Source organism: Medicago sativa, chromosome 3 (assembly GCF_051527215.1).
Source record: "Medicago sativa cultivar Bolivia chromosome 3, Bolivia_mono, whole genome shotgun sequence".
NCBI classification, from domain to species: Eukaryota; Viridiplantae; Streptophyta; class Magnoliopsida; order Fabales; family Fabaceae; genus Medicago; species Medicago sativa.
Window position 1 is genome coordinate 49,088,532 of NC_140751.1, and position 24,247 is coordinate 49,112,778.

At 33.5% G+C, this 24,247-nt stretch overlaps 1 protein-coding gene across 1 annotated transcript; it reads left to right on the forward strand.

Moving 5' to 3' along the window:
- The first annotated feature begins 13,342 nt into the window (after positions 1-13,342).
- LOC146937920 (receptor-like protein EIX2) lies at positions 13,343-16,379 on the forward strand. The gene is made up of 2 exons (XM_085752013.1): positions 13,343-15,920; positions 16,002-16,379. The coding sequence occupies exon 1, from the start codon at positions 13,388-13,390 to the stop codon at positions 15,902-15,904; it is 2,517 nt and encodes an 838-aa protein (XP_085608139.1). The 5' UTR covers positions 13,343-13,387; the 3' UTR covers positions 15,905-15,920; positions 16,002-16,379.
- Positions 16,380-24,247: the final 7,868 nt, after the last annotated feature.

The following is a 24,247-nucleotide window of genomic DNA, read 5'->3' on the forward strand; positions in this document are numbered from 1 at the left end:
TTAGGGAAAAATACTTTTTACAAATAAAAGGTTCCATTTTTTTTCTTCTGATTTTTTTAAGAAAAAAAGTGCCCAAAACTCACTCTATTGCATTTTCATTTAAACAAATAAGAGGGTTTGAGTACTATTCATAATACAAACATGGTCCCCCATTTTCCTTAGCAAGAAACCATTTCCAAGATGTTGCTTTGTTACCTACTACAGTCTCCTCCACCCCCACAATCTTTGAGGAGAAAATAACCCGATTCCGCACTTCTCAAATCTTCCACAAGGTTGCATGCCAGGTAAGTGCTAGACCGTTAGGGTGCTCTTTTGATAAAGAAGAATAAGATAAATAATCTAGGAGGGAGACCACATTATCAGGTGGAAAGACACTGTTCCGATTCATATAAAGATCAAATACCAAATTTCCGCAACGAAGTTACATCTACAAAACAAGTGATCCTTCACCTCTTGTTTCCCCGGACACTGCACACAATCCAGAAACACTTCTCTTCTAGATAAATTTGAGCGAGTCGGGTGTCTACAAAGAATTAGTTGCCAAGAGAAAATTTATTATCGCATGATTCTGCCAGTTTTCTCTTAATATCATTTTCAAATATTCCTTAAGTTCAAATATCTATACTTTTATGCATTGTTGTCAAAATTCCGACTTAACTTCTAAAATCCAAGATTTTGCGACTTTCTTCACCTTCAATGACTCAAATTCATAGTAGAATTCCAAAATAGGCAAAATCCTGGTAAAATCACATCAAAATCGCACAAAATCATGAAATCCATACAAAATCGCAGGATTTTAAGGGGTTTTGAAAGATTTTGTCCATTTTTTTTAGTCATTTATGTATAAGTATTTCGTGGACTTTAAACTCAGTTATTAATGACTATATGCAATTTATAACATATATTTAGCATTGTTGTGAATTCGTTGTGAAAAACACACCAATAATAAACTTGATGCGTGGCGCAAATTAATACCAAGTAATCAAATCAAGCGGGTGACAAAATAATTCAAACAAAAATAAACAGCAAGAGATAAAGGGAAGAAGGAGAACACAAGAATCTGTTTACCCAGTTCGGTCTAATGATGACCTACTCTGGGGGAGAGAGCAGCTCTCCGTTCCACTATAATGATATGAGTTTCTTTACAATGAGGTATTGAGTTACAAGAATCAGTCTTCAAACCTAATTCTACCTAAGTCCCAGCCTCTTCCCGTGACCAAGAGACTCAATCATAATAGTGCTTTGTTCAAGGTGAATCAAAACAATCCCAACCCTAGTGTTTGTTGCCAAGAGAAATCTCTATAAACCCTAGTTTGTATGTTGGCTTCTAAACCCTGTTTTCTACACAATGTTTTGTTTTTACACACATAATCATCTGATACAAGGTTTATATTTATAGTGGAAAGCATCCCCAAAAAATTGGAACAAAATCTGGCCCAAAAATACGATATGTTTTTTCTGTATCAGCGCAAAATCGTGCTCCGATTTTTTGCAAATGGAAAGTGTCAATTCTGGTCCAAAAATCGTACTCTGATTTTTCAGATCATGCTTCGATTTTGACAGCTTCCTGACTTCAATTTTGAGTCACTTTCAACATTTCTCCACCTTGACTCTAAATTAGTGATGATGCCAATTTAATCATCAATCACCTTGCTGCTCTCTCCAACCTTCATCTATTCTTCAATGAAGTTAATCAAGTCCATGCAATGTTTGATCCTTGATCTCGGTAATGATTTGGTGAACATGTCTGCTGGATTTTCTTCTGATGCCACTTTCTCAACCATGATCTCCTTTGTCTCAATCATGTCTCTAACAAAGTGCAAACGAATGTCAATGTGTTTTATTCTTTCATGATATACCTGATGGTTTGCCAAATGAATTGCACTTTGGCTATCACAATGTATCTTCACACACCCTTGACTAATCCCCATTTCTCCAACCATACCTTTCAACCATATGGCTTCCTTGAACCCTTCAACAAGGGCAATGTACTCGGCATCCCTTCCTGGTTGTGACCTTGTATACTTCAGACCACCTTTCAAAGTCCCATTCAAATATCTTAGAACCCACTTCAAAGTTTGCTAGTGCACTTGACCCGGATTTTCCATAAACCGACTTATCACACTTATTGCATACGATAAGTCCGGTCTACTACAAACGATACCATACATGATGCTTCCAACCCCACTTGCATAGGGAGTACCCTCCATCTTGCTTTTCTCTTCATTGGATTGAAGACAGTGCTTTATTGACAACTTTGTGTGATAACCGAGGAGTGCCAACGACCTTAGAATCTTTCATTCTGAAGCGCTCCACCAATTTCCTCAAGTATCCGCTGAGATAAGAACAACTCACCTTTGTTTCGGTCCCTTATGATATCCATACCAAGTATCCTCTTTGCATTACCAAGATCCTTCATCTCAAATTCATCATTCAATCTTTCCTTGAGCTTCTGAATCTCTTGCATGTCAGAACTTGCCACAAGAATATCATCTACATAAAGGAGAAGGTAGAGAATGACTTTCTCATTCCTTCTCATCATGTAAACACAACTATCATAGTTGCTTCTCACAAAACCAACCTTTACTAGGAACTCATCAAATAGACGATACCACTGCCTTGGACTTTGCTTCAACCCATACAAAGATTTCTTCAGCAAACACACTTTTGTATTATCTTCTACGAAACCTTCTGGTTGTTGCATATAGATAATTTCTTCCAACTCTCCATGTGGAAATGCGGTCTTCACATCCATCTGTTCTAACTCAAGATCATACATGTTAACAATCGCCATAAGTACCCTTATAGAACAATGTTTTACCACCGGTGAAAAGATTTCATTGCAATCAATGTCTTCCACCTGAGTAAAACCCTTTGCTACAAGTCTTGCCTTATACCTAGGTGCTTCGACCCCTGGTATACCTTCTTTCTTCTTAAACACCCAATTGCTTCCCACTACCCTTTGATTCTTAGGTAATGAAACAAGTTTTCAAGTCTGGTTCTTTTCCAATTAAAGCATTTCCTCATTCATTGCCTTCAACCAATCCTTGCTTTCGTTGCTTTCTAATGCTTCCCAGAAGTTCTTTGGTTCCGAGTCTTGCAATTCTTCACCTGCATTCAAAGCATAACATATAAGGTCAGCATAACCGTATCTATTAGGTGGATTAATTTATCTCCTTATCCTATCTCTTGCTAGCTGATAGTCAGGACTAATTATTTCTTGGCCTTCACTCTCATCAGGTACTGGAGTCTGATCCTCCCCTTCCCTTTCATCAGTGGAAGGCTCCACCTCAAACTGAATTTTCTCTACCCCCGTTTCTGAGCTTATATCCAGATCTTTGAACTTCATCCCCATGCGAGTCTCATCAAAAGTAACATCCCTGCTTATAATAAATTTTGATCCTCCAGGTTCCATGTTCCACAGGTTGTAACCTTTCACATCTTCAGGATAACCCATGAAAATACACTTTACAACTCTAGCATCAAGTTTGTCCTGTTTGACATGAGCAAATGCTAAAGCTCCAAAAACTTTCAAATTAGAGTAGTCTGCCGGTCTCCCACTCCAAACCTCCATAGGTGTCTTGAGATCTATCCCTGTTGATGGACATCTGTTAATCAAATATGATGCAGTACTAACAGCTTCTCCTTAGAAACTTTTGGACAATCTAGCTCCCAATAGCATACACCTCACACGCTCCAACAAGGTCCTATTCATTCTTTCGGCAAGACCATTCTGTTGAGGTGTGTATGCCACGGTTCTTTGCCTCTTTATACCTCGTTTCCTGCAAAACTCATTAAACTGCTCTGAAACAAACTCCAGGCCATTGTCAGTTCTTAACACTTTCAATTTGGTTCCAATCTGATTTTCTACAAGTGTATGCCATTCTTTAAATTTTTCACAAGCGTCACTTTTATTCTTCAGAATGTAAACCCAGACCCTTCTAGAATAATCATCAATAATAGACATGAAATATGAACCTCCCCCATGAGTTTTAACTGATGTTGGACCCCAAAGGTCCGAATGAACATACTCAAAAGGCCTACTAGATTTTTGCACACCCACCCCAAACTTCACCTTGTGTTGTTTGCCTAATGTGCAATTATCACAGAAATCTAGTTTGTTCAATTTTTCATTTCCTATCAAACCTTGTTTAGCTAGCTCAACCAAACCCTTCTCACTGACATGACCTAACCTCAAATGCCACAGTTTAGTTATGTCCAAAGTGTCTACACTAGCAACCGATGCATGAGCTATAACAGTGGAACCTTATAAAATATACAAACTATGTATTTTAGACCCTTTAGCTATAACTAATGCACCATGAGAAATTCTCATCATACCACGTTCAATTCTAGTACAATATCCTAGACCATCAAACATGCTTATGGATATTAAATTTCTCTTAAGTTCAGGAATATACCTCACATCCTTCAAAAGGAAATCACGGTCATCAAACATTTTGAGACGGATAGTACCCATACCTTGAATTTTGCAAGCCTTATTATTACCAAGGCGAACAACTCCTCCTTCTTTCAGCTCCAATGTTTCAAAGTACTCCTTTCTCGGACAGATGTGATAAGAGCACCCAGAGTCCAAGACCCAACCCTTTTATGGTTCCCAACTTGTCACAGTTAGTGCTCCAGTACTCTCATAACCTTCCTCTTCACTTGCAATCTGAATGAATGGATTACCACTTCCATTGCCCTTTCTCTCCGGACAATCCTTCTTGAAGTGACCTGGATTGTGACAAATAAAACATTTGTACTTTGTTTTATTATCACCATCCTTCAACCTAGACTTTGACCTAGAATTCTTGCCTTTCCCATTTCCACTGTTTTGACTTCTCCCCCTTGAGACATTCAAGCCTTCTCCACTATCATCAACCTTCAACTCTTTGAACTTGGTTAACTCTTTGGTTCTCAAAGCTGCTTGAACTTCCTCCAAAGTGATAGTGCCTTCTTTGCCATAAAGCATTGTATCTTTGAAATTCACAAAGGACTTAGGTAAAGCACACAGTAGGTGTAAGGATTTATCCTCGTCATCCAGATTTACATCTATGTTTGCCAAATCATCATTAATCTTATTGAATTCTGCCAGTTGCTCCATTATAGGTTTTGACTCCACCATTCGGTAAAAGTAGAGTTGTTGTTTCAGCATTGTCTATGTGCCAAGGACTTGGTAATGTACAATGAATCAAATTTATTCCACATAGACACAGCAGTAGTCTCCCTTGCTACCTCTCTCAACACCTTATCCCCAATACACAGAATGATAGCACTGACCTCTTTATCATTCATCTTTACCTTCCACAACCCGAAGTCGTTACTACTGGTAAACTTTTCAAACCCATGATATCTGGTTATTGATTTGACCTTTGCCCCACGGTGGGCGCCAATTGTTGTGAATTCGTTGTGAAAAACACACCAATAATAAACTTGATGGGTGGAGCAAATTAATACCAAGTAATCAAATCAAGCGGGTGACAAAATAATTCAAACAAAAATAAACAGCAAGAGATAAAGGGAAGAAGGAGAACACAAGAATCTGTTTACCCAGTTCGGTCTAATGATGACCTACTCTGGGGGAGAGAGCAACTCTCGTTCCACTATAATGATATGAGTTTCTTTACAAAGAGGTATTGAGTTACAAGTGTAACGCCCTACTTTTATTATTTACTATTTTATTGAGATTAAATGTCTTTTTATAATTTAGTCGAGTTAATTTGATGAGTGATATTTTGTTAAGTTATATGTTGGTATTTACTAGTATAATATATTCCTTATTTTGTGTGGAAACATATATGTTATTTGGTGTAGAAATATATTCGTTATTTTGTGTGGAAATATATATGTTATTTGGTGTAGAAATATATCTGTTGTTTTGTGTAGAAATATATATGTTATCTGGTGTAGAAATATATTTGTTATTTGGGGTATTATATATTTAGTGGGAGACTATATTTAGTAGAGAAATATAATTATTAGAATAAGTATATTTGGGGGTTGAAATAGAAAGATGAGAGTTATTGGGCCTAATTAGATTTAAGAAGAGAAGTTAGTAGAAGAGATATTAGGTTGAAAGACTAACATATACAAAAACAAGAAAGTTTTAGATATGGATGTTAGATTTCTAATGTCGTTGGTTTGACTTCAAAAGGATTTACAGAACATGAGTTATGGTCAAATTACTGCACGTAGGTCACAGTGAATTTTTATGGACTTTCAACACAACTTTTCCGAATTTAAAACGAAAACTGGTATTGATTGGTATAGAATTGGTCTTAGGCGTAAACATGAAAGTTTTAGATAATTTTGTTAGCTTTACAATGGCTTTGGTTTGACATGGAAATGATGTTTGGTCTTTGAGTTATGATGAAAATACTACAAGGAGGTCTTAGCGAAATTACACAGTGACAACATTCTCTGTTTCATATTTTTGCGTTTTGTTCATGTGTTTCTGTTTTAAATTGATCTTTGTTGTAAACATGAAAGTTGTTGATAATTGTGATATCTTTCCAGTAGCCTTGGTTGACATGAAAATATGTTGTGCGTGATTATTTATGTTCTTACAAAGATGCATGATGAATTGTTGATACCTGAATACGATGATATATGATGAATTGTTGATGTTTGAATACGATGTTATATGATGAATTGTTGATGTTTGAATATAATAGTAATGATGATCTGTGAAGTTGTTATAAGATGATTTAATGTTGTTACTAATGATATATATTGATGACATGTTGTCATTACGTAATTTTTAGGATTTATTTTGACATTTTGATAGAGTTCTAAGCAATATTAAGTGTCCAGGAGCAGTTAAAAGCAAAAAAATTTGAAGAACTGGAATCAACCAATCGTACTGCGATTTTCACCATCGCAATACGATTTCTTGAAGTCAGAACGCATGTTTTTAAAGGAGCTTCATCGCAGTATGATTCAACCAATCGTGATACGGTTTCAAGAAGGGCTTGGAAGGTAATTAATGAAGCAATCGTGGCACGATTTATGCAATTGTGGTACGATTTGGAGCGATCAGAATTGCCTATTTAAGCTGAAGTCAGTCTCAAACAAAGGAGATGACGATTTTGGAGAGCTAAAGTGCGATTTTAAAACCCAGAAGGCTGCAGCGGAGAGGATTTCATCATCTCTAACCCAATTTATGTATGTTTTAATTCTTTCATTGATTATGCTATTTGTAAACTCAATTATGAGTAGCTAAATCTCTTAGAGATTAGGTCAGAGATGAATCTATGTAACCCTAATTGATCATATGTTGCTGTGAAACTCTATTATCTATTAATGAATTTCAAGTTTTTATTCAATTCAATTGTTCTTAATGCTTTTTATATCCTGATCAAATATAAACATGATTTTGTGAGAACGAATGACTACTGACCATAGCTTTCGACTTAGACCTAATTGAATTGTTCTAATAAACATGGTTAGTCTAGGAATGGATAATCGTTTGTTAGTGATATTAGGTTAACGTTCATAAAACCTTCAAAGATTATTAGATCACCTAAGGAATTAGGGGTTGTAGTTTAAGAAGAGGGTCCTAACTCAAGGGATTGATTAAGGCTAATTTGTTAACCATCGTGAAACTAGAGAATCATTAGTAATAATAGGTACAATAACCAATTAGGGGAAACATAGAGGATTCGAAGACCTGATCTCATCTCTCTCCATATTTTCTTAATCAAATCTATTTCTTTTATTTGATTTCATAAAATCAAACCAAATCTACTGCCTAGTGGCAAACTAAAATAAACTTTTATACATCTTATTTTTATAACGCAATTGAATAATTGAAGTTAAAAACAGTCCTCGTGGGATCGATATTTTTACTACTTCGATAGTATTTGGTGCACTTGCCAAACATTTATCATATATAATCGTATATGCATTATGTGATGCTTATGTTGATGTGATGCTTAAGATGCTATTATTATCATTTGATACTGTTATGTTGTGATGCTAATATGAAATGAATTTATAAGTGCTGCATATGTTGCTGTTGATCTTTATTAAGATGAAAATGTCGGTAAAAGTCAAGAAGTTATAAGATGTTCATGAAGTTTCTAAGACGTAAGATGTTGAGTCCATGCATACTCATTTAAAGATGAGGGCTCATGCCCTGGAGCTTTTGCTCTACGACGACGAGGGCTCATGCCCTAGGAGCTTTTGCTCAACGACGAAGAGGGCTCATGCCCTGGAGCTTTTACTCAACGACGACGAGGGCTCATTCCCTAGGAAATTTTGCTCAACGACGATGAGGGCTTATGCCCTAGGAGTATATTTATGCTCAACGACGATGAGGGCTTATACCCTAGAATGGTACCACATGCATTTGCATTTCATGATGATTCAAGATGGTTTAAGACGTTAAGAGTTGCATAGTCGAGTCTAGATGCATTGTCAAGTCAAGTTGTTAAGTTGTGATGTTTTAACGAATTACCTTGTGATGTCTTTTAGTATGATGATATGTGACGATGATTATGACTGCTATATGATGATATATTGCTAAGATGAAATGATGATGTCTATGTATTTGATTATAATTGTTAAATTATAAGATATTTATATTGTTAAATGTAATTTATGATTATGAGCTTAATATTATTGTTTGAGAAATCTCACCCCTTCTGCTTGAAAATGTTGCTCTTCGTATGAGTAACTTGCAGGTAACCAAGATTAGTTGCGGTCATGAGTGGACTCCTCACAAGTGTGTCTTAGGTGCTCTGATACGTAACGGGATGAGAATTTGTTATTGCTTTCTGTTCCTTACGTATTATTTAAGAAGTTTTCATCAATTTTTATCGAACTAAGTTGCTTTGAGATTTTATGTTGAGGCCCTTGTGCCAAAGATCATTTAAGATGTTGAAATAATTTCCGCTACGAAGTTTTAGATATTACATTGTTGGATTTTGAAGGATAAATTATTATTTATTGCATTTATGATTTTTAAGAAGTGTAGCATTCCGTTTAAGTTGTTAAACTCTGATTTTTATTAAGAAATTTTTATGTTGGGAAAACGGGGTGTTACAACAAGAATCAGTCTTCAAACCTAATTCTACCCAAGTCACAGCCTCATCCCGTGACCAAGAGACTCAATCCTAATAGTGCTTTGTTCAAGGTGAATCAAAACAATCCCAACCCTAGTGTTTGTTGCCAAGATAAATCTCTATAAACCCTAGTTTGTATGTTGGCTTCTAAACCCTGTTTTCTACACAGTGTTTTGTTTCTACACACATAATCATCTGATACAAGGTTTATATTTATAGTGGAGAGCATCCCCAAAAAATTGGAACAAAATCATACCCAAAAATACGATCTATTTTGTCAAAAAAATTACCACTAATATATCCTGGATTCTTAACAATCACATTATAACTATTCTAATGTGTATTTAGTACTACATTGCATAATTTCAACGTTCTTTCATCCCAACACATATGTAATACGCTTACATATAACATTTTCAATATCAAGTTCTTATTTTAATTTTTTTTTTTTTTATACATTATAACTTCGTGACCTCTTCAAAGAACTAGTAGTAACATCAAAGTCCCTAAAAGTTGTCACTTGCTTTCTATATTGATCACTAAAGTACAAAAGTTTACGAAAGACACTAGAGAGGCTTTGACCCATATGATGTATGCTACTTACTATTTTTTCACATGGTACATTTGGTGCATTATTAATCTGTGAAAAAATTTCCAATTCATTAACAGCATATCAGTCAATGTTAAATGATTTTTAAATTAACAAAAGGAGATGCTTGACACTCCTAGTCTTCTTTGCTAAAAGTAAGTCTTCTTCGCTTTTTCAAAAGTCTTGTTCGGAGCTATTTCCTTTTTCATTAAGCTAACATTCTTTTTCTTCCTACCGAACTCAGTTTTGTCATCTTCCCCATTTTCTTCCAAGCCATCTTATTTTTTTATGCTTTCCCATTAGCATGTATTTAACACAGATTATGCTTTTCCTTTTTATGATTTCCCATTCTTTTTGATCCTATCATGTATTTAACATAGATTATGCTATCTTTAGGTCCCAACATTTTTCACAATTTTTTTAGGGAAAAATACTTTTTACAAATAAAAGGTTCCATTTTTTTTTTCTTCTGATTTTTTTAAGAAAAAAAGTGCCCAAAACTCACTCTATTGCATTTTCATTTAAATTTTTCCCATAAAAATCTATGGTATATCATCAAAACAGGGTGATCGCAGTGAAACTTAAAGAAGCAGAAATAACAAAGTTGTTGTCCACAAAATAGTATCAATTAAACATTTACCAACCATACTAAGTTTCAAATAATTTGGCACCAAATTTAAAACACGAGGTTCAATTTTCTAACAATCAGACCCCATTTTAATGCTGTCCACATACCTTTTTATCAAACTTTTTTCCAAAATAATTTTCTTTAAGCTTTCCAATAACCCAAGATATTATCTGATTCAAATAATTATTCATGATGACCTTTTTTACTACACAAATATCACTTCTTTTGCTTCTACTTTAATCAATAACTACATTCCACAAAAGCATGAGCAACATTAACATCATGGTTGATGTAATAATAAAGAACGAGAGACATTGTTAACCTTCAAACAAGGCATCAATGATAGTCTTGGTCAGATAGCAACTTCGTCAACCAAAAAAGATTGTTGCGTATGGGAAGGAGTCCACTGTGACAGCGGAAGAGTTACAAAACATGATCTAAAAAATTATTATTTGTATCTAGAACTTGAGTTTCTCAATTACTTGGATTTGAACAGTAATTCTTAATTGATGTGATAATAATTCCATCCATTTAACACAACATCACACATTCATCTAAACTTGTCTACCTTGACTTATCCTATAACTTAGGTTAAACATCCTTCAATATCAATTTGGTCACACATTCATTGGCTTTCTTCCTTAAAATATCTCATCCTTCAATATCAAGTTACGAGACTCTTGCGAGGCAATTGAAAAATAAATATTTATTTTGGATACTTAACCATTTGATTATTATAAGACACTTTAACATTTTCCATTGAGTGAATCCTCAGAGTGAGTGATAGAGTCCGGTGAAAACATTTGATTATTATAAGAAATATAAACAACTCTTTTTGATTGTTCCCCTTAAAAAACTCATTTTAATTGTTAGATTTTATCTAACATAAGATACTTAATATTTAGATTAGCAGTTCATCAAATAACTTCTCTCAAAAACAAAAATAAGTTCATCAAATAATTGTCATATATAAATACTAAGAACTTGGAACAGTGGCATCAAACTTGGTACTTACAACAATCACATAAAAACAAAAACAAAAAATCTAAAAGAACAGAATTGTAACATTCAATTTTATTGCTTGAGAAAAAAAAACAACACCAGGCATAGTTTCACTTTTCAACTTGGTAAAAGTAAAATAATTTTTTTGTGATTGGAAAATAAACAAAACTTTAAAAGATCTCTTGCGATTTTAAGCAAATCAGAGATATAATCTTCCAAACAGATTTAAATGAGTTAGTAGAGAGCCTAAGTGTTGAGTTAGTAGAGAGCCTAATTAAGAGTTCTTTGAGATGAAAAGATATGTAACTGTCAACACAAAAAGATTTTGATAATTTAAATGAGTTAGTAGAGAGCCTAAGGGGGATGTATTGAATTAGGATTCTATGGGATTCTATGTTGAGTTAAGATGTAAAGTCAACACAACAAATTTAAATGATCATCACATGAAATTATCGATATGTTACCTTCAAAGACATTGTAGTTCCAACTTCCAATTTATTTATGTTACATTTTGTTTCAATGCATTTTCAGATAGTCCTTTTTTATAACATGGTACATGTTTCAATGACAAAATTTCCAAATTCAATAGCCAATGAAATTATTGAGAAACAAAAGGGAATTGATCAACTTAGTATCAATTGGATGACAACTTTGTTTGACAACGTATCAGTCAATGTACCATTTATTGGCAATGTAGCATTTCATGTTTCAAAAAATGCTACCATGGTAAAAGTAACTTAAGGATGGGAAACTTGGTGCCAAAGTAAAAAGTAACTATTCAGTTCAAACTGTGATATTACTTCTTTCTATTAGTTTATGTATTAATTTTCACACCTTCTCTAGTGAATCACACTAGAGAAGTAATTAATATTCAATTTGAATTACACTAACTTTCTAAAATATCACAATAATTTTTTTGTCAAATATGTATAAAAATAACACAACTTTTATTGAAACTTTTACAAATTGAGTTGAAAATGTAAAACTATTGTCCGCATATTTCTTATTACTTACTTCAAGATTCCAAGTATTTTATGCTTTTTCCAAGTAATCTTTTTCATAAGCTACCATATCTTATTTTATCTTATATAATAAAACAGGAAGCACTAATATACACGATTTGGCTACGAGCAACTATTTCTAGCAATAAGGCAATTCTCGAACCTCCAAACATAATTAAATAATATATATGGTACATTTAGATAGACTTTTTCTTCTTGAGAACCCTGCAAATGCTCTCTGCCATGAAAACCAATGTATTGAACTTTTCACATTAGAAAAAGGAAAAATGTGATTCACTTTTCTAAATAAGAAAAAGAAACAAAAACAAATTGATAGATATTAGATGGCAGTCAATGTACCATTTGTTGCCAATACAGAACTACAAATATCATGTCATTAAAAATGTTATCATAATGGTCAAGTTAACATGTTATGTAAATATTTTTTTTTTGGAAACACATTTCATGTCAGGGTTTATTAGAGGTTGCTTATAGTCTAGTACAATCATACTCAATTAAAATTTATATCATATTCAATTTGTATTAGTCAAATGGCCGGACTCAAATGGTTAATGAGCTCTCTCTAAAACGAATCCTTCAGGAAAATCAAGTTTAAAGTCTGGATAACTTGTGTCTATTTTCCCTATAAATCGGAGGGTTAACAACAAAACAAATTTCAATTTGTATTACTTTTTTAATTATAATGGACATAGTTGAAGAAATTTAATTTTGCGAAGTCTGTGCGGTATTCATAGCAATTCCATTGTCATATCAAAAAGGTTCAAATGATGACTGGGTGATAAGTTTACCAATCGTATAGTAATATGATAAGTTTTGAATAATTTGGCACCAAGTTTAAAACATGAGGTTCAAAGAAATTATATTATTCCAAGTCTTCCCTGGCTATTCAAAGTCTTATAGTTTAGGACCTATTTATTTTTTCTAACAATCAGACCCCATTTGAAACTGTTGTCCACATACTTTCTTATCAAACTTTTCCCAATTTCCCTAACCGAACATCTTATATAAGCACATTAAAATCTCATAAAAAATCATAATCTCATTTCAATTAGATCTTCCCTGATTCAAACAATTATTCATGATGACCATTCTTACTTCACATATGTCACTTCTTTTGCTTCTACTTTTATCTATAACCACATTCCAAATAACCATGTCTAGCAATAATCACAGGGTGCTTGGATGCAATGACAAAGATCGAGAGACACTGTTAACCTTCAAACAAGGCATCAATGACACTCTTGGTCGGATATCAACGTGGTCAACCGAAAATGATTGTTGTGCTTGGCAAGGAGTCCACTGTGACAACATTACCCGAAGAGTTACAGAAATTTATCTCTATGACAATGAATTGGAAGGTGAGATGAATCTTTGTATTCTAGAACTTGAGTTTCTCAGTTACTTGGATTTGAGTGGCAATTATTTTGATGTGATAAGAATTCCATCCATTCAACACAACATCACACATTCATCTAAACTTGTCTACCTTGACTTATTCTATTTTGGTAATACTCTTCACATGGATAATCTTAATTGGCTTTCTTCACTTTCTTCCTTAAAATATCTCAACCTCAGTGTAATTGATCTTCATAAGGAAACCAATTGGCTTCAAATAGTGAATTCACTTCCTTCACTATTAGAATTACACTTGAGTTTTTGTGAACTGAACAACTTCCCATCTGTTGAGTATTTGAATTTGTCTTCAATTGTAACTCTTGATCTTTCTGGAAACAATTTCACCTTTCATTTACCTGATGGGTTTTTCAATCTCACCAAAGATATCACCTATCTTGACCTTTCAGAAAACAATATATATGGTGAGATACCTTCAAGCATGCTAAACCTTCAGAATATGAGACACCTTGATCTCTCTTATAACCAACTACAAGGATCAGTTCCAGAAGAAATAGGCCAACTTGCCCATGTTCAACAACTTAACCTCTCAAATAACCATCTTCAAGGATCAATTCCAGTAGAAATAGGCCAACTTTCTTATATTCAACACCTTGATCTCTCTGAAAACCAACTACAAGGATCAATTCCAGAAGAAATAGGCCAACTTTCCCATATTCAACACCTTGATCTCTCTGAAAACCAACTACAAGGATCTATTCCTTTAACTCTAGGAAACCTCTCTTCCTTAAATTCCTTATCTATTGGCTCTAATAATTTCTCTGGTGAAATTTCAAATTTACATTTTTCCAAACTCTCTAGTTTACATTATTTAGACTTGAGTTATTCAAATTTTGTATTCCAATTTGATTTGGATTGGGTTCCTCCTTTTCAACTCTCTTACCTTTATTTGGGAAATACAAATCAAGGCCCAAACTTTCCATCTTGGATATATACACAAAAGTCACTGCAATATCTCGACTTATCGAGCTCGGGAATTTCGTTGGTAGATAGAAATAAGTTCTCGAGCCATATAGAAAGAATATCTGATGAACTTAATTTGTCAAACAATTCGATTGCTGAAGACATATCTAACCTAACAATAAATTGTTCCTTATTATTTTTGGATCACAATAATTTCACAGGAGGATTCCCGAACATATCACCAATGTCCAATAGAATTGATTTGTCTTACAACTCCTTCTCAGGATCAATTCCACAAAGTTGGAAGAACTTGGAGGAACTGGAAGTCTTGAACCTATGGAGTAATAGGCTATCAGGTGAAGTTCCAATGCACCTATTTGCTTTGAAACAATTGCAGATCATGAACTTGGGAAAAAATGAATTTTCTGGAACCATACCAATCAAGATGTCACAAAACTTATTTGTGGTCATATTGAGAGCCAATCAATTTGAAGGGACTATTCCGCAACAACTATTCAATCTCTCCTATTTGTTTCACTTAGACCTTGCACATAACAAACTTTCAGGATCTTTGCCACACTGTGTCTACAACTTGACTCAAATGGATACTGATCATGTGGATGAGGTGCATGATACCACCATTGATTTATTTACCAAAGGTCAAGATTATGTGTGTGATGATAATTCGGATAGGCGAACTATTGACCTTTCAGTAAATCACTTGACTGGAGAAGTTCCATTGGAATTGTTTCGGCTAGTTCAAGTTCAAACCTTAAACTTATCTCATAATAACTTGAATGGAACAATACCAAGAGAGATTGGAGGCATGAAAAATATGGAATCTCTCGACCTCGCTAATAATAAGTTTTTTGGAGAAATTCCACGGAGCATGGCTCTCTTAAACTTTCTAGAGGTGTTGAATTTATCTTGCAATAACTTTGAGGGAACAATCCCAACTGGAACACAACTTCAAAGTTTTAATGCATCGAGCTACATTGGCAATCCTAAACTATGCGGAGCTCCTCTTAATAATTGTACCATGAAAGAAGAAAATCCTAAAACTGCAACACCATCTACAGAGAATGAAGATGATGACTCTATCAAAGAATCATTGTATCTAGGCATGGGAGTTGGATTTGCAGTAGGTTTCTGGGGGATTTGTGGTTCTTTGTTTCTCATTAGGAAATGGAGGCATGCATACTTTCGGTTTATTAATAGAGTAGGTGACAAACTCTATGTTTCTTTGGTCGTAATGTTAAACAGATTTCCAAGAAATTGAGCTCCTGCTAGTTAAGGTTAGTGGAACCTACTTAATAGTTTTATTGATCTGACTATGCAAAACTTATATCCATTTCATTTGCTTCAATCTTTATCAGGTGGTTATTAATGTGGAAGATCATGCATTTTTATGCAAATCATGGAAGGTTACGTGTTGTATGAGACGAGATCGTACGTGACTGTACAGTTCTTGCTGCTCATTTCATCTTTCACTTGTTGTAATGTTTTTGTTCTTTGAAAAACCTTTTATACAGGCCACAGAATCAATGCAGTCATGTCGTCAACTGTTTTACATATATCTCACCTTAATTATTGTACCAAATGTAGTGATTTTAGACAATCTTATAGATAGTTTTATGGAGAAAGTAGATTACTTCTTTCTGTTATCTCTCTATATTTGTCTAATTATATAAAAATTTGCAAAGAAAATACCAAAGACGATAGATTTCAAACTATGCAGACTAAGACTTACAAAACAGCGTAAGTGTTTGGATGTTTCTCTCTATTTCTCACTAACTTCTTTCATACTCCAATATCTCTACATAATTATATCCAACACATTGCAATGAGAAAAATCTATGAAAAAAATAACCAACACATATAAGAACTTTGAATAGTAGCATCAGCAAATTAACTAGGTACTCAGAACAAAAAAGTCTCAAAGAAAAGAATTGTAACATTCAATTTGTCTAAAACTGAAAGATAAGAAAGTTCAATGCTTAATAGCAGATAAAAACACCATCAAAAAAACCAAAATATTTATCTCAGTCAAATTTATCAACTGATAAGTTTGTTTGAATGCATTGTGTAAGTATAAATTCCATATCACAAAAAATGTTATGAAGTTTGAAATTTTGAAGCCAAAAGGAAAAGGGAATCTCAAATGAAACATTTATTTAATAATATTAATAAGTATAAAATGGATTCCAAACAGCTGTCATCGTGGTTTTTGGAATCGGCCTCTATGCATTGCTATTTGGGGATTATAACTACGCATCATCTTTAACTATCACTCTATCTAAATACCAACATTCATCAGAGATGTTCAACCAAGAACTATAAAATTTGGTGATTATATCTCTTTCACGTTTATTAGTTATCAATTAACTGAATGTATTTCGTGTTTCCTCCTATTTATGACTGGCAACTTTTTGCTCAGAATGCTGTTCACACAACGAATGCCAAAATAGCACAAGGAAAACAGAATCTTGCACCTCAATGAAGCATGAGTAGATGACAGTCAAATTTGAGGATTGTCGATTACTTCCATTCGATTACACAAAGGATCCATCCCTAAAATCTGTAGTATAAATTATCCTGGTAATTAAAAAAAGTTAATCTTAAACTTTGTATAGATTTGTTGTCAAGATACAAGAGCAAGACTAAATAATGAAAAACACTGATGACGATATTCTTTTATGGTTTGAAAGATACAGACTTTTTTCAAATTATACTTTCGGAAATCCTTTCATTTATTCCAATTCTACTGGGAATTAGTTTGATTCATATGTTTCAGCAAATGATATGTATTCAGCAGGTTGCATGATACGGGCCATAAAACTGTGGCATCAACAAACTTGGTACCTATAACAATTTTATTGTAATATTCAATTTTATTGCTTGAGAAAAAACAACACCAGGCCTAGTTTCACTTTTCAACTTTGTAAAAGTTAAATTATTTTTTTGTGATTGGAAAATAAACAAGATCTCTTGCAGTTTTAAGCAAAGCACAGATATAATCTTCCAAACAGTCATTGTGATACCAACAATTAAGAGTTCTATGAGATGAAAAGATATGTAACTGTCATTGTTGTTGCAGAATTCATTTTTCACTTGGTGTTCTATTATTGTTCATTAAGTTTAAATAACCATAACACACATAATAAAAATGGTAAATGTTCAATGCATTTTCAGATAGTCCTTTTTTATAACATGGTACATGTTTCAATGACAAAATTTCCAATTGATCAACTTAGTATCAATTGGATGACAACTTTGTTTAACAACATATCAGTCGATGTACCATTTATTGGCATTGTAGCATTTCATGTTTCAAAAAATGCTACCATTGTAAAAGTAACTTAAGGATGGGAAACTTGGTGCCAAAGTAAAAAGTAACTATTCTGTTCAAATTGTGATATTACTTCTTTCTATTAGTTTACGTATTAATTTATGCAGTATGGTGGAAGAATCAGAGTTTGTGTAGAAAATCCAGTGCAGTAGAAAATCCAGTTCTAAAGTAAGAAGTAAACACGCAAAAACAAAATACTTGATTACTGAGTTTGGCCAGTTGCGCCTATGTGTTCGAAAACAAAGTATATGTTATTGTTTTTCAAATATACACTGAATTGTGAGCTACAATAAACACTTGAATTAACTTATAAAAAAAACATTACAAGCTCATAAATATAAATTATAAGTTTGTGGGAAAATGACAGTTATTAAATGAGACTTCTTTAGTCATACAACTTTTTTATTTTTATTTTGGAAAGGAGTTATTCAGGCTTACAAGCTATAAGGTTTACCCCACATTTTACGTCATCAAAAGTATAGAGAGAGAGAGAAAAATAAAAATAAAATTGAATGGAACTTATTTCCATTGTGAAAATCATGTCGAGCCATAATTCCTTAAAGGATTGTTGTTGCGGATGATGAAAAAGTAAATAAATATAAGGCGAACAGAAATGATGGTTACCAGTTAGTTGATGTAAGGGAGAAAGATTTTCTTTTTAACTTGAAGGTTAATTAATGTTAAGTTCAATTCAAGGATGGAACATCTAGATGAGATTTAAGAAAACTTGTTTCTCGATCACACAGTCACTTGAATCAATCATTCATGGTCACTTCATGCATGACAAAATTTTAAATCATAATGTTCATAAAAATTCTTTAAATTTAAGTCTTCATTGCTTTTACAAAAGTCTTTTTGTTTAAACCTATTTCTTTTTTTATGGCAATCATAATCACGGGTGTTCATGGGTTGGGTCAACCCAGAAAAACACAGTAAAAAAAAAATGGGTTGGGTTGGGTAATTGAGTGGGTATGGTTTCTAAAAATGGAAAACCCATAAAAATAAATGAGTCTCGGGTAAAACCAAACCCAAACCCGAAAAACCCACTTACCCAATAGTGTTAATATTTTTTATCTTTTTTTTTTTGACACATTAATATTTTTTATCTTTATTTTCATAGGGTAGAAGAAAGTTATATTTCCAAAACATACACATTGTACCCTATATATTAAAAATCAAAACATACTAGTTATAAATTAATATGTTGCACTTTTTGGTTATTTTGATACTAATGCAATTTTATGTCATGCAACTTTAGTTTGTTGCAAGTATTTTATGATGGAGTTTATTAATTAATATTTTATGATGCATAAAAATATAGTAAAATAAGTTAAACATTTTTTTAAGAAAATTAAAAAGTACAGTACTATTTTAAAACAAAATTATGAGGACTTGTCATTTAGTCATTTAATATTAAAAAATAGAAAAATAAGTTGGGTAACCCATTACCCAATCCAAAAATTAACGGGTTTGCCCAAACCAACCCAATAGTATAACAGGTGATTATTTTACCTCACCCAAACCAGAGTACCGAACATTTTACCCTGTACCCCATCAATTATACCATTACCCCTACAAATTATAAAAAATACCAATTTTAACCTTTTTCCAAATCACATCTATCTATTCACCCCATCAAGTTACTACTCTACCGTAATACTTTCATTAGGTTTTCTGGATTTTTTTGCTGAGAACTTGCTTCAAAACATATGGCAATGAACCGTAGTTTTACTGTTACGAAAGGAGAAGGGGTGTGAAATGGATTCATCGCTCATGGCTTAATTTCTATCAAATTAACATTGAATGGACATAAAAAGTGTGGAATAACATCTCAACAATATCCATCCAATTTATATTAACAAGGGACCAAAGTGAGGAAGGGAACTTCCAATTCCAAATGCATATCCAAACCAAGGGATCCAATCATTTTAACATAATTAATTCACCATGTTGATATTGCTTACGACCGGTGATTTCATTTCCTGTTCGGTGGCTTTATTCTTATAAGTTATGAATCCATCTTGATTTTTTGTTCCAAGTTTTAGGGGTTAGCCTCTGTCAAACCATACGGGGTGAATGAATAAGGGTTAGAAATTGAGTTTGCAATTAGTTTTAAGCTTTTTTAGATATGGTGTATGCTAATGGTTTTATTGGAGATTGGTTCCTCTTTGAATTAACAGATCTGTTGTTGGTTATATTGATGAGAAGGTCGATTGCTATTCACATATATGGTGTTGCTGGTTGTTCTTGAGTGGTGGGGGTGATGATGATTGATAAGTGAAGGTTTTAATTTATATGTGAGGGTAAAATGGGTAGTTCGTACAAAATGTAGGGGTGAAGGTATAACCGTTGGGGTACAAGGTAAAACTTCCCAGAGTACCCTATTTAGTTTGGGTTTGGGTTTGACCAAACCCAACCCAAACCCACCCACGAACACCCCTAATCATAATCCCATTTGGATCAGCATGCGCCATATATCACGTCAATCACAATCATCGCTAAAATAATTTGAATGGTTAACAATTTTCAATTCAAATAATATTTGTTAATTTTGTTAATGACGTTAATCTTTGTTAAATATTTGTTGATGTAGTTAATATTATTTGTTAATGAAGTTTTTTTATTTGTGAACATTTGTTAATGAAATTAAGTGGATATTATTTGATAAATATTTTTTACTGAAGTTAATATTATTTATTAATGAAGTTAAGTGGATAGTTAATTTATTAACAAATTAATGAATATATTTTTAAGATTATTCTAATTTTCGAAGGGATATTAAACCTTAAAGGGGACTATGGTGTTAAAAATACCATTTATTTCGAAGGGACATAAATTACCAAAGAGACTATGCTCTTAAGACCATTCTTGATTTCAAAAGGACACAATATAACGAAAGGGGGCTATGGTCTTAAGAAGATTCTTAATTCCGAAGGGACAAAAAAAGGAGATGAAGAGAAGAAAGACTCGTCAACCGAAGTGAAAGAGGAAGAAATAAGAAAAGGATTCGAAGTTTCAGAATACTTTTTGGTGTGTAGAAATGACTATTTGAACTCTCTGTTTATAGAGAAAATTGACAACTAATATGCGAGAAACTTTGGATACAAGTAAATCAAATATTACTTTGCGAACAAAGTAATTCACATATTAGATATAGTAGAAAAATATCTTAAATTTTTTTTTTCAAGCCAAAGATAAATATATTAAATAAAATTAAAAAGATACAGAGACTGGGGGACATTAAACCTGTTCGAGGTACAACCCAATTGGGAATTCAACGTGAAAATACAGACCAAGTGGACTAACTCTAATCAATCCTAACAAACCAAACACTAATCACGGGAGCAACCCAGCGAGCCCGCGTACGGGCACGAAACCAAGTTACAAAAAAAAATGAAGAGTGAACGTTGTAAACGGATCAAGAAGAGTTTTAAGTTGGCGAATGGATCGACCGTCAACACGGTATCAAAATCCAAGTACCAGCAACCCCCTGACCAAAACAGCAGGCTTAGAAGCTCTTTCGAGCGTAACAATCCGAGATCAGCCATAAAACTGAGACGGATAAGAATACCGGAGAGTGGAGGTAAACCTGTCACCTTGAGACCTGCAGATCTCAACAGACCTGAAACAATCAGAGAATCAAGCACAAGAGTCCCAACATCACCAGTTTCACAAGAACAAACCCTTTCGGGTTAATAGAACCAGACCCTTTCGGGTTTATGAGAAACAACCACCGTAAAAATGCCAAATCTACTGCCACCCATAGTCTCGGATCTGAAACACAACAACAAACGATACAAAATACAGAAATATAGTACGAACAGAACCCAAATCCACGGTCCAGAACACCATCGATCCAGCAAAATGAAACAAGAAGCGACGGCGCTGCTACCAACCTCACCTCAGCAGCAGTGACGTCACCGAACAGAAAACAAGTCTTTGGTGCAAACATGAACGCCGGAACAACCATGTGAACGGTGGTGAAGGTCGAACAAAGGAGCGGATGACGCCTATCTGAGGAAGGAGAACCACCTCCAAAGCAACTGACGCCACACCAAAGGAACCGGAGAAAAACGTCTTGGCACCAAACGACCGGAAAATGCTGGTGTGGAGAAAAAGGCTCTCATCACACCACCGTGAAAAGGAGGCTACATCTTGCTGTTTGAGATTTGGGTGAAAGGGGAGGAAGGGAAAGGTGGTGGGTTTTTTGCCTTTTTAGTGAGAAGTCAGAGAAAAGGAAAAGGTTAGAGAGAGAAGTGTCGGCAAGGCTTTTTTCCTTGTATGGTTGTAAAATATCTTAAATTAAGTACCAAAGTATATACAAAAAATATATATTATTGAGCACAAAAATATATTTCAAATAAGTAGCAAAATATATTAGATTGCATACCAAAATATTTCAGATTGCGTTCCGAAATATTTTAGATTGTGTTTCAAAATATTTTAACAAACCATGAGTACAAATATTGATTAATTAATTACTTAATTTAACATTTCCAAATGATAAAATATATCAATATATATATATATATATATATATATATATATATTGTTTTATCTTGGTTTTCGGGTGTCAAACATTGATTACGTTTGAACCTTTTAAACCGGTGATATCTTATTTTTTCTTGGGAAGGGAAAAAGTAAGCAAAACCCTTGAGAATCGAGGTCCGGGAGTTGTTTTCGCTACGGGAAGGTGTTAGGCACCCATAACGACTATAGTATCCTATAGGAACCGTCTTTAATTTCTACGCGCGCGCTTTATTTTTAAATGCTATTTTGAAAGATGATATTAGGCCTAAGAGTTTCTAAGTGAAGAATTGGAGGGAGAAGAATGTTTTTGGATTTTTATTTTAGTTGAATTGAAGGAATTTTGTTCCTTGCCTACGTACCCGTTTAAGGGATCAAATCCACCGTAGTTCTCTTCCAAAAATGTTTTTATTTTTGTTGGTTGATTTTAAGTTTGAAAATGGGATTTTGGAGAATGAGAGAAGAGAGGCCTCAAGGCCATGAGATTATGAAATTGTGAGGTTGAATTAGTCATTTTGGAAAAAAGTCAAGTATGATTACAATTCATTGAGATTTGATTAAGAAAATGAAAAAAGAAAATACAATGGGATTTTGATCCCAAGGTTTATTTTGAAAATGGTTTGAGTGAAGTTGTTCATATTTTTTGGAAAATGATTTTTCTAAGTATAAAGCCTAAACATTCATCTAAACATACAATCCTAGACATACATCTAAACATGCATATTCTAGCTATATACCTAAAGTGATGTGTGTGCATGTGTCGGTACTTGTGTCGGTGTACATTATTAGAGTCCATTGTCCTTTACATCATACCCTAGATACATTCTATGGTCTTACAAGGAATTTAAATTGCATGAAAGTAAAGTACAAAAAGTCCTAAGTTTTTACATTCTAAGTATTGCATGAATTGTAAATTGCAAGAAAATGAAGATTAAGAATAGGAGAGGGAGGATGAAGCTCTTATGGAAATGAATGAAACATAGTGAAATGGTTAGTAGCACAAGATATAATATGGAAAATAAAGCAAGTAGAAATTGCATAACAAAACGGGTAAAACTCAACCAAAAAGTAACAAAAAAACTTTAGCAAAAAATGGGAAAATGGACTTGAAAGATTGCCATAACATCGAGGCAAATTTAAGACTTAAAATTCTCATATCAATGGTAATTTTCAAAGGGGTTATTCCAGCCACATTATGAGAATCATAAAGACAAATATGAGCCAAGACCTATAGTGCATTTTCAAATCCATTTTACACATTATTTCACATTGTAACAATACACATTACTTACACAACAAGAGATTCACAATTTGCACTTTCAAAATATCCAAACAAACACAATTTTCAGAAGTAAACACATCACACATTTGCATATTAAGTATCAACGTAATGTGGCAAAATATTAGAATCAAAAGCATACAAAAGCTTCACAAAAATTGACAAGAAGTGACACAAAATCACAAGAGAATTCTCCACAAACTCTTATCATCTTTTAACAGGCCAAAATATCATAAGAAACAAGTTTCAAGTGCCAAAAATGATTGCAAGAGAGTTCACAAATTTTTGGAAGTTTTTAACAAGATTTTTAAAGAAAAAAGAAAAAAGAATTGAGTTAACAAGAACGAATTATTTCCTCATAGCTTTGATCAATGCTTAACACGTGAACACATCAAGATTCATCAAAAATATCAAGAAAATCACTGAACAATTTTTAGAAAATTTTTTAAATGGTAAAACAATGGTGT